Source organism: Ambystoma mexicanum, chromosome 9, assembly GCF_040938575.1.
Source record: "Ambystoma mexicanum isolate Mex_15411 chromosome 9, UKY_AmexF1_1, whole genome shotgun sequence".
NCBI classification, from domain to species: Eukaryota; Metazoa; Chordata; class Amphibia; order Caudata; family Ambystomatidae; genus Ambystoma; species Ambystoma mexicanum.
Window position 1 is genome coordinate 1,389,612,391 of NC_090931.1, and position 12,622 is coordinate 1,389,625,012.

At 50.4% G+C, this 12,622-nt stretch overlaps 1 protein-coding gene across 1 annotated transcript in view; it reads right to left on the reverse strand.

Annotated features, from left to right (window-relative positions):
* The window catches only part of CYP27C1 (cytochrome P450 family 27 subfamily C member 1), a 111,523-nt gene extending 99,269 nt beyond the window's left edge, over positions 1-12,254 (reverse strand). The window contains exon 1 of the mRNA XM_069616792.1: positions 11,763-12,254. Coding sequence (XP_069472893.1) covers positions 11,763-12,116 — 354 coding nt within the window. The 5' untranslated portion in view covers positions 12,117-12,254. The remainder of the gene's footprint in view (positions 1-11,762) is intronic.
* Positions 12,255-12,622: the final 368 nt, after the last annotated feature.

Genomic DNA, 12,622 nt, shown 5'->3' on the forward strand with positions numbered 1-12,622 from the left:
GTAGGGGTAGGTGCATTGGTTAGAAGAATGGGGTTAAAAGGTACGAATTAAGGCGGGCCAGGAAGGGAAGGGCCGGGGGATGTTTCCGGAGTGGGAGTAAGGAGTTGGTCAGATGAGGATGGGGTGTCTTGGGGGAGACAGACTAGGGTAAAGAATGGTGGTTTTTAGGAGTTAAGTTGGGGTCGGCAGTGCGGGCAGTACATGTATTATGGGGTCAGGAGGAAGGTTTGGAGGAAGTGGGGGAGTGAGCAGAGGTGGGGAATGTTGCCTGAAGGAGGTTGGCGCAGGGCATTGTGAAGGTAGTTGGAGGGGGACTAGCGGAGAAGGGTGAAACGGGGGGGGGGGCTGGGATAAGGGAAGTTCAAGGGATATTAGTAGAGATTTCCTGGAGTTGGGGGCAGTTTGGGAACGAGGGCAGGAATAGGGGGGGGGGGGGTGGCAATGGCGAAGAGAGGCTCATAACTATTTTCTTTTGCAGATAGGGGCTTGAAGGAGAGGTGAGTTGCCGTAGACGTGAAGTTGCAGCCAGCGAATGGTTATTGGGGCTGGGAATGTGGGGAGAGAGATCGGATTGTTTGCACACAACTGAGGACACAGTAATAACTGTGCTTTATTAGCTAAGGGGCTTAGAGGGGTCTATTTGCTGCCCATGTTGTCGGTGGGAAGGGTGTGCCATGGGTTTTCGGAGGCAGTTATAGTACACGCAGGAGGTATGGCTTAGTAAATTAATGAGTAGTAGCTTTGCTGTAGAATGAACAGGGGACCTTACTGGTTTTTGGGAGTGGGGCTCAAATAAGGGGGATGGAAAAAGTTGTCGCTGAGGAGGGTTGCAGGGGGATGGTATCTTAAGTGGCAGCGGGTTGGTCTAGGAGGAAGTTTAACGGGTCATTGGGGATGTGGTTGGGGCGGTGGGGGCACAGGTGCTGGTGCTCAGGGACACAGCTTTGTGAGGATTTTCATTTCAGGAGCAGGGAGTGCCTATATCGGTTTATGGGAATAGTTACTGAATTAGGGGGCGGCGTGGGCGGTCCAAGACATAATACAAATTGGAAGTAGAGGTAAGTCAGGATAGGTGGGGCAGAAAGAACACCTCAGGGGAGGGTTTTTCTGGTGCCGGGGGAATGGCCCCTTTGAATGAGGGGGGAGGGAAGCACAATGTGGGGAATAGTACGGGAAAGGATGGGAGTGGTGCTGTTTGCTCGAACGGGCTACCCTGGGGGTGCAAAGAAGGGGAACAGGTATTGAAGATGGAGGGGCATAGCCCCAGGGAGAAGATGGGACAAAGCGGGAAGGATGGAGAAGATGGCAAGGAAACGGTAGGGAGCAAGGGATAGGTAGGGAGGAATTTAAACTGGCTTATTTATTTAATTGTTGGGGAATGGAAATGTTTAATTATTGATTTATTTGGCAAGTTGTTAAAAACAGATTTGTTAGTCTGTAAGGCCAGGAGCCAGGTTAGTGTTGATTTGTGAGCTTTGGCCTGTCACATTAAAGCAATCTTTTGCACTACAAGCAAGTGTGGGTGTTTTGTGCACTAAGCCCAAAAGTGTAAAAGGGTACTAAACTATTCACAGTCCTGTGTCGGGAGACTGACCTATCGGTCACTCGATGTTGTGCCAGATGTAACTTGTTCAGCTGATCCCGTTTGTTTTTTGGATTCTGATAGTTTTGATGCTGAACTCACAATGGAAAAGAGAAAACTACAAATCCCAGAATCCAAAGCAATGAGAGCGGAAAATTCAGAAATGGTTTATACATGACGTCATAAATCGTACCATTTTATTTAATCCCAAAACGGTGGCACTTCGTTCAAGATATTTAATTTCCACGTATAAAGTGACAATGCTTTGACCGCTTCTCACACTGATCTTTGTGGTGAAAATGCATAACTTACAGGCGCTTGGAGACACCACCACAGAGCTGTCAAGAGCGTACACGTCACACAGAGCACCCGTTTTCCAGGTAGTGCGTGCGTGTTAGCAAACGCATCGTACAAACTGCACCATAGTTATCATGGAAAAGTAAATAAAAAGGCACTTATAGTGACTTTGGCGAAAACTACGCCTGGCTAAAAGGGGCCAAGTAGCAACTAACTCTGCATGCCAGAAGTGGGACAAGAGGGTCAGCAATATAAAGCGTAGTGGATATAAAGATCCCCGCTGCCCGTTAAAAGAGGCGCACTGAGATAAGATGGGGTCGCCGAAATGCCTTCTGGTACGCGCAATCATGAATTTAGGGAAATGACGCTACACGTAAAAGATTGCAATTACGTGAGATACTTTCATTCGAGCACGCCGGCCACAACGCGTGAGCTTGTAAAAGAGATAAATGAGCATCGCAAATACACCGGAGGCGGAGGGAGGGGGGCCCGGACATCGCCTCATCTCACGATGGGCCGATAATCCCTGCCAATCAGGCATTTGGTCGGCTTCTTGAGTGCCCACTGATAGAAGACTTCCTCGCATATAATCACGTACACAGCCACCGACCGTGTCTGTTTCCTGGAAGGAGGGTATTTCCCTAATGTCGCCCCTTTCAGATACTTACAGCATTCCCCTGAAAGCCACAGCCCTTGATCACGGCAAGTAGCGCCTACTGGGCCAAAGCAGCGGGTGGCAATTACACACACAATGTGTGCACTGTGACAAGCAGACCTAAATTGGGAAGGAAGGACAAGAGGGGAGGAAGTCTAAACAGTGTGTTTAAATGCTAATCCACTTGACTGGTGTCGTTAAAGGCCTGTCTGCCACCCCTTTGTTATCGTAGTGTATAATTGATGTCCTTAAACTAAAAACACAGGGTGGAGTTTAATCCTTTCCTCCAGCGTTTAATTTTTCCTCCCACATGGGGGTCTGCATCTTAAATGCAGTGCTAAAACCAGTTAAACCCTTAACAGACGGTATTTACACCCTATATCGCAGCCTTTCTTTGTTCAGCTGACAGCCTAAATCCTCTTAAACGGCTCATTCATACGTGAGTTTATGACCACTCCTGGCAGGCCTGTGTTAGCACTGCCCTATGCAAAAAGGACAAAAAGGACCCAGTGCAGTGGTAAATAGGAGGGGATAGAGTTACTTGTCAATGAATTTAAAAAAGTAAAAAACCCGGGACAGGGCAACTAACATAAAAGTAGGACTAACTCTTCAAAGTGGCTGTCCAGGCACTACACTTCAGTAGAGGTTGGAGGAGAAGGGGGTTTAATTGATACTGTTCAAAGAAACACACATTATAATTAATTTATCACAAAATAACACTATCTTAATTTGTAAAATGCAGCATTTCTTCTGTGCGATATTGTGCATTCCTGCCTGGCAGCTATGAAGACCTACCAAAAACCAGGACCACTGCAGTTTCCAATGGAATATAATCTTGAGAAAGCGGTACAGAGCACCAAAAACCGGGACGTCTGGTCACCCTATCGCAAAGGACACTGACCTTTAAAGGGCTGGGCCGTTTCCGTCTCATAGTAAAAAATAAATTCGACCAGGGCAACTGGGGCGCAGCCATAATATGCATGCCACTGGCAAGACCACATGCCCCATGTCATTCTGGTAATGCACACCCACTATTTTCTTCTTTTTTTTTAATTTTGTAGTTTGTAGGCTTAGATTTATGATGAAAGGGAAACATACGAGTGCCAGAATGCAAAGGAAAAGTACGCGTCTGGATGTGCGACTCCCAAAAGGCATGGGGACATGTATGAGGTAAGATTGACTTTGAAAGGCGGTAAAGTGGTGCCCGAGCGCTGGGCACGTGATTCATTGCCCCCCCAACAATTACCAGCTTTTCAAAGACACGAGCCTGCTGGCAGGTCAGTTAGATAACCAAAAGGATAAAACCAGTCCCTCATCACAAAATTGATAACTCACATGGCACACAATCTAAACTGAATTTATTGTGCTTTAATAGCATCATGCTATTCACATAACTCAACTATACTAGTTTTTTTCGAGCTCAGAAGAACCATAGGCTGAACGGAACCTGCCACGATTCTAACTTGGCAACCATGGGCTGAGCAGGGGGGCATGCCAAGGCGAAGAGTGAACGCACGTGACACATATATTTTTTGGATGCCAAACCGGTCACATTCTTTGATCTCACAGCAAAACCATAAATGTACTCCCAAAAATGTGACGTTACATATAATACACCATTATCAATAATTCACAACACTTCCTACTGGCAACTGGTCCAGGGGGACCAGGCGCGTCGCGTGCTATTGAGACCCTATCCCCTCTCCACCATGCCTTTCGTGGCAGGCAATACCGGAGGCATCCCCTTTCTTCCAGGGCCCAGCTGTCCCATGGTCTCACCTGGAACCTTCGGTCGCCGAACCACATTCCGGCTCCGGAGTCCCCCAGAAAGGGATCTCAGTGTCCCCCCACACCTGATGCCTACTTCTCCCTCCTCCAACAAGCAGGGTGTGTGGGAAGGCAGGTGTGGTCCGTCAAATCAGAGAGCAATCTTTTATTTTAAGTCCCTATGTTCGAATTTATTTTATATGTAATTTGTATTATGTATGCCGCTAAACATCATGACATGATACTTTGTGGCGCTAAGTAGAAAAATAAGGCTAGCAAAAGGACATTATGGAGGAAATTAGAAGGTATGTGTTATGTTCCGCCCTGCGTCCCGCTACGCGGTGACGCAGGGCGTGCTGAATAAAAGCCCCGCCCCCACGCTCGGGAGGCAGTTCCGGGGCAGACCATCCACCCGTGTGTGCGTGCGAGTTATTGGAGCTCCCGCTGGCGCTGCGCCACAGGCCGTGCGGCCTAGCTTACTCCTCCAGCCCTCGTCCGCGCACGCCGAGGGCTGGGACATAACAATGGCGACGAGGTGAAACGAGGACAAACACGCGCTCGACGTTCACGGCGCCTAGATGGCCTGCAGCCATCGCGGCCACATTTTTGGACACCCGGTGGGGGGGGGGCAATCGCATACGTGACCCACCCCAAAAAAATCAATTTTTTTTTCTCTCTCCTTCAATCTTCTCATCATCACTCGCCCTACAAGTGATGACTGGGCGGTGTGAAGCCATCTCACATCTGGCATCGCACACCAGGGGCCCCAACACGACGTGGCATCGGACCCACATGGAAAAACCAGCACCTGAACTCTTCGATACAGTGTTTGGACACCAAGGCACCTCCAGGGAAGGCCCAACTTCACTGCGCTAGTGGTTGCCTATCACGACAGCACTGAACAGGTACACGTCGACATGGCGGCCGGCACGTCCACCCCTGGCCCCCCACGCCGTCCAGAATTGCGGCAAACCTATCGCTGACGTCCCCACAGCCTCGCACACAAGGAGGCTCATCGGCACTGGTCCAGCCATTTGACCCCTTTACCGACCCATCTTCGAGTGGACCCAGATGGCAGCTGTGGATCCAGAAATTCGAGATGGCGATGGAGTGCAAAGATGTGACGTCGGCCAGGAAAATGAAGGCGCACCTACTCCTCAGTGTGGGTGACGAGGTACTGCGCATTTTCAACTCCTTGGATGTGGCCGATGGCCAAGATGCGTACCAAAATGCAAAAGATGCCCTAACAGCTCATTTTCTACCCCAACTGAACCCGGACTATGAGACATTCATCTTCTGCACCACCATACAGGCAGCAGAGGAGACCCTGGATGCCTACCACACTCGGTTAAGAAAATTGGCCATGTCCTGCAAGTTCACTAATGTTGAGAGGGAGATCAGGAGGCAAATCATTAACGGCGTACACTCAGAAAAACTAAGGCGCCTAATTCTCAGCGAGAGAGGCATCCCCCTGCAACGAATCCTTGAATTAGGACGACAAAGGGAACTAGCCCACACCAGAGCGGCCAACATGGAGGCCACTCTGCACAGACTGCAACCGGTCCTCAACACAGCCATGGTGGCCCAGATCACCAACAAACAATCCTCGAAGGGATGAATACAGTGGGGGCTATGGCCAGAACAGGTGGCAACCGCGCATTCCTGGGCCCACAGAGTGTGGCTGGTGTGGTGGCCCATGACATGGCCGCCGCAACTGTCCTGCGCAAGGCACCACCTGCGGCGCCTGCGACAGGAAGGATCATTATGCAAAGGTGTGCAGATCATCGGGCGCCTCCACGCAGCCCCCACAGAACATTTCAGACAAAAACGCGACCAAGAAAAAGAAGCAGGCCAGTGCAAGGAGGGTCGCAGTGGCCCACTCTTCCACGGAGGAAGAAGGGGATGACATCTCGACAGGGCAGCAAGATCCCGGCAAGGACAACGAGAAGAAAGGAAGAAAGATATACCTTGTGTCCGCATTAAGCCAAGGCCAAGAAACACAAAGAAAAAAGACCAGCGCATTCTCATGACCATTGACACCGGCGCTTCGGTGAACGTGATGCCCATAAGCATATTTCAGACACTGAAGCCTCAACCACTTCTGAAAAGCACAGATACGCTGTTGTATGCCTACGGCAGCCGGAAGCCCCTACCAGTCATGGGCAGGTTCCGCACCACGCTGGAGCACAGCGAAAACAGACTGTGGTCGAAAGTATATGTCGTAAAGGCAGGAATCGAAAGCCTCCTGAGTGGAGACGCCGCAGAAGATCTGGGAGTGGTCAAATTCATCTGCCACATTGATGAGGCCGAAGAGGTGGAGAAAATGCTAAGTCAATACACCAAGCTGCAAGATGGAATAGGCTGCTTGAAGGGCAAAACCATCCGGCTGCACATCGACGAAACAGTACAGCCGAAGGCCGTACGGCATCGGAGGACACCTTTCCACATGAGAGAACAAGTGGAGCAGGAACTCAAGGCTCTGGAGGAAGCTGGCATCATAGAGGCGGTTACTGGGCCCACACCATAGGTCTCCCCGATGGTTGTCACGCGAAAGCCTAAACAGCCTGGAAAGGTCCGGATTTGCATTGATATGCGTCTACCTAACACTGCCATCAAACGAGAACGCCACATCACCCCAACGATCGACGAAATCGTGGCGGACCTCACAGGGTCTTGTGTTTTCTCGAAAGTTGACTTGAAAGCGGGGTATCATCAACTCAAACTCCACAGAGACTTGCGCTACATTACAACATTCTCGACGCATCTGGGGCTAAGGAGATACAAACGCCTGATCTTCGGGATCTCGTCTGCGGCTGAAGTATTCCAGCAAACTATCCAGGAGGTCATCAGGGGCATCCCTGGGGTCCTCAACGTGAGCGACGACATTCTGATTCACGCCCCCGACAAGAAGGAGCACCTCAAGATGCTTCATACCCTACTGGGCAGACTACAAGAGGCTGGACTGACCATACACAGGGAGAAGTGCGAGTTCCTCAGATCGGAAATCACTTTCTTTGGTTACAAGTTTGGCAGCACAGGCATCTCCCCTGATCCCCAGAAGGTTGCAGACATCCAGGCGGCAAGCCCACCGATGACCCCTACAGAAGTACGCAGTTTCCTAGGGATGGCAACCTACTGCGGGAGGTTCATTCGAAACCTGGCCACCCTATCTGAGCCACTACGGGAGCTGACGAAAGCAAACACCAAGTGGGACTGGGGGCAGAAGTGCCAAGACTCGTTTGAAAGTATTAAAGAGTCCCTGTCCGTCGACACCAAGATGGCGTATTACAACACCGAGCTGCCCACAGAACTATTCGTGGATGCAAGCCCCGTTGGGCTCGGTGCCATCCTGATGCAGGTGACGAGAGAAGGGGAGAAAAGACTGATAGCATACGCCTCGAGAGCCCTCACGGAAACCGAACAGAGGTACTCCCACATCGAGAAAGAGGCCATCGCAGTGCTGTGGGGGTGCAGGCACTTTCATCTGTACCTATATGGGCGGCGGTTCACAGCAGTCACTGACCACAAACCCCTACTACCCATCTTCATGGGAACATCGTCACACCCTCCGGCGCGGATCACCAAATGGCTACTACATCTCCAGCAATACGACTTTGATCTCATCTACCAACCAGGCAGTGGAAACCCGGCGGATTTCCTTTTGAGGCACCCGTGAGCGGCAACCCAACACGAGATCCAAGTGGCCGAAGAGACAGAGGAACATATATGCCAAGTGGTTCGTGCAATGAGACCAAAAGCGGTGAGCATCGAAGACATCGAGGCAGAAACCAACAAGGATCCCTGCTGCAATCTAGTGAAAGATGCCATAATCTCAGGGGACTGGAAAACCTTCATGAGACACACACACAACAGAACAGCGGAAGCAAAAGGGTTTCTGTCCGATATGTTCACCGTCCGGCAAGACTTGTCAATCACAGAAGGCAGAGTGATACTAAGAGGTAACCGCATAACAATCCCTCTCAGAATGCAAGACAGGATAGTGGCCCTAGCGCATGAAGGACACCAAGGGCTGGCAAGGACGAAGGCCTGCATACGGCACAGGGTATGGTTTCCCCAGATCGAGGAAAGGGTTGAGACGCTCATCAGCACGTGCCTAGCCTGTCAGATAACAGGAGCCCCGCAAGAACCAGAACAAATTCTATCGGCGGCACGCGGCCGCTCTCGGTGGGAGGCCATCAGCATTGACTTCTACAAGCTACGGGAAGGCCTCCACCTCTTGGTAGCTGTTGACGACCACTCCCGATATCCAGAGGTTGAAATAGTCGAATCCACAGCAGCGGAAGTGGTCATTCCAGCCATAGAAAAAATGTTCGCAACTCACGGACTACCAAACTCCATCAAAAGTGACAATGGGCCACCGTTTACTGGGGAGGAATTCAAGAACTATCTGCAGGACCTCAACATAAAGTATCACCACATCATGCCGAGGTGGCCCCAGGCCAACGGGGACGCCGAACGCTTCATGAGAACCATTAACAAGGTGCTAAGGGTATCCAAGGCGAACGCCAGCCCATGGAAGATCGACCTCTGCCAATTCCTCAGGAACTATCGGCTTACCCCCCACAGCACAACCGGCATACCGCCGGTGGATCTCATGTTCGGCACCGTCATCCGATCCTCGATTCCGCACCATCCAAGCAGGACCCCGGATGAGGTCAATGAAGAGCGCACGGAAATGAGGAGAAGGAGTGCCAATGCCCACATGAGCGGCAAGAGAAGAGCGAGGCAGTCTGATCACCAAGTGGGGGACCAAGTCGTCATGCTACGAAACCCCGCCAAATCAAAACTCGACACCAGATACGAGGAACTGCCATGGACCATCAGCGATCGGCACGGAACCATGGTGACTGTGACCCGAGGACACCGTCGAGTGACGAGGAACTCATCATGGTTCAAGGCAGTGCCTCGCAACCTGTGGACTGACAGTGAGTGCCATCTGGAAGAGGAGGACGCTCAGCCCAGCGAAGACGAGCCTAAGTCCATCCCGGAGGAGACAAGAGCGGCGGATGGAACCTGGGAACCGCTGGAGGCCCCCGACCTCGAGGACATGACCAGTGAAGGTGAGCCAGATCAGGAGCCGGGGGGGGGGGTGCAGGCCCCGAGAAGGGCGGTACGGTCTGAGAGCGGCCACGAGACCGCCGGCCAAGCTAAATGACTATGTGTGGTAGTGTGAGGTGCCTGGACCACGGACCCTATGGCCGGACGATTATTGGTTAAGAGCGTGAGCAGATGTTTGCACTCACAGTTGATGCAAGTTAGTGTTATGTTTGTTTTATAATAAAGGAGGAATGTTATGTTCCGCCCTGCGTCCCGCTACGCGGTGACGCAGGGCGTGCTGAATAAAAGCCCCGCCCCCGGGAGGCAGTTCCGGGGCAGACCATCCACCCGTGTGTGCGTGCGAGTTATTGGAGCTCCCGCTGGCGCTGCGCCACAGGCCGTGCGGCCTAGCTTACTCCTCCAACCCTCGTGCGCGCACGCCGAGGGCTGGGACATAACAGTATGCAAGAAAGTGGCTATGGGGCACGCAAGTGGCAGGGCACTCTGGACCACAAAACATCCCATACTTTTCTCAAATTACCCAGCTGCATTTATTACAAAATGCAACAATAAAATGTAGAGAATAATAATCAACTCCATTCTCATAATTCTATCCAACAACAATCTTATCAAGCGCAAACATCAGCACAAGCTACGTACAATTAGTTGGGTGTGAGGGGGTGCCTGCGCTGCCCGTCTTCGCCCTTACACACCAGGTCCGATTCTGGGAGACAAGGAAACCCCTCCCGAATCAACCATAACATTCATTTAAAAAAAAAAAAAACGGGACTAACGTTCGTGTTTAAAGACTGCTTGTGTAGCCGTTCGCCTCGTTATTTTTGGCAGGTATCCCTTGAGGCGGTATGTTTTGACGAGCGTTTGTGCTTGTTTCGCAGCCTGGTTTAGCAACGGCTGTCTAGGAAGCACGCACGCACGCTCGCGCCGAGTGACGCAGCCAGCAGCAGCGCCCCCTAAGGTTGCTCGACGGACCGTACCGACGTAGAGTCACGCTGACGCTTTTGCTCAGCTCCAGGCACAGACTGACGCCGGGTTCCCTCTGACAGACTGGCTCTGCGCACTTTTCAATTAGTCTATCGAGAATATTTTCAGCAAATAAATGAATCACGAAATGTACGTCTTCATTTCCGCACCTAGTAGCGAAACGAGGTTTATCGCGAAAGAATGGTTGGTTCGTTCATTTCGCGCGCGGCTGGCAGAATTTCATTTTCTATTTAGGCTAAATCCCAAAAAAATGTGGGCGAACCTACCTCTTATTGAAAGGAATTGTTGAATGTGTTGTTTTGCAAACCATGCGGACATTTTGCATTTGGTGCACGAAATTCGTGACATGCAAGTTAATCTTTTGTCCGGTTCTGCGTTCACATATTGGGAAGGATATGTGTTTTTCGTGTTACCCCCCCCTCCCCCCGGGACAAAATGGAGGCGATTCCACTTGAGATTATGTTTTTCAGTTTTACTCGACGGGATCTCGTAATACAGAGCAGCGCACAGATTGAGAGATAGTGATGCCGAGGACGGCTGCGGCGGCAAGACCGGAGAAGGAGGTGGGGGGCGAGGGAAAAGGCCGAGCCATGCCCACTTGGAGGAGGGACGGGCTGCCTGCCTCGCCTCCTGGCTTCTGCTTGTGTAACCGGCTCCGAAACTCAACAGCACATGGTAAAATGTTCAGCCACTCAAACCCAAAGAATATAAAAATAGCCCATTTGCAAATTAACAACTGCCAGCTTAATATTCGAGGGGGTATGGGGTTGTGTTCTCGAGCCCTGCTTGAGAGAGGCACGCTCCATTTTTTAACATTTAATAAATGTTAAATGGATGTTGTTTTCGATAACATTTCATTTTCACATTTTTGGCCCGGCTGCTTTTCTCGTCGTGTGTCCCTCCAAAACAGCCCACTGTATATAAAACAACCCTAAGCATTAAGAAAATCTTCCATTGTGCATCCCAAAAAGCATCAGTCTCCACGCAAGGTGAAATACCCTGTGGATTATTCTCTCACACAGGTCTTGCTGCACTAGTTAAGTGTATATTCGCGCACCCTGTTCCTCAAAGCAAGCTGCTAAAGACAACTTTATTTATACTACATCCCTTTTTGGGGTATACTACATCCTGCCTGTGTAACAACCCCAACGCGAACACTGTGCCTACAGCATAGGCTCTAACCCACAATTTATATTTAGGCATGTCTGTCCCAATGTTCTTTATCTACACACCCTCTAGCTACTTTATGATTTACCATACATCGTCTACAAAGCCCCCGTAGCAAACACTGACATTTCGTTTCCACGTAGTTTCTGCTCATTGCATGTTCTTAAACTTTCACACAAATGGTACCTTTTAAAAATCACACATTTTGTACGTGGATTGCCAGAAGAAACGTACCTGAATTTCGTGGATGCGGCTAAACCCATCTCTGTAGAAAAACTCCATTAGATTGTTGAAGGTGCTTGGTCCTGGCATTTCTCTAAGGCTTTTCACTTTAGTTCTTGGCACAGCCATGGCTGAATCTTGCATGTTCTGCGCCGACTGCCGCCCATGCCCTTCAGGTAGCAGCTGCCTTTGCTCCACGCTCAACAGTAACCCTGGTACCTGCCCATCCCCTTTCCTTTCCCGTTCCAAAGGGGAAACTTTGGATAACTGGTGAAAACGTGACACCAGGCTGAGACACAAAAAAGCATCGGGATCAGTAGCCGGGAGTCTACTGGAGTGCCTAAAAATGTGGGAGAAACCCGCCATTTCTCAACCCGTAAAACTTTTAAGTTTTGAGGCTTTGGTTTCTGTTGCTGCTTCGCTTTTCCCCCCCTGTCTTGTATGCCCAGATCAGACTTGTGCACGCACTTCCCACAAACTCCACTGACTTCACTTGCCTGGGCATCAGTTTACATACCATTATTTAACACTCCCTCCCCCAAACGCTGGAAAAGGGGTTGTGGTCTGGGGACTGGAGCGAGTGGCGAATAAAGGGGAGGCTATTTTGATTCCGCTCAGATAATACACTACTTAACATTTGCATGGGGGTGTTACTGTAGCTACACACACCCCCTCCGCATGCTGGTAATAATTCTGTTCAGCCACTGCACTTCTAATTATGCATGTCGCCGATGCCCTTTAGCTGAGCTGGAATCTCCATGGTTTCTATGCAATTTACAAAACGTGAAAGGTTTGCAATAAACGATACATGTCTACATATAATGTGACATAACATTGATAGATAGGTTGACCACATTTTGCACGCGACCATT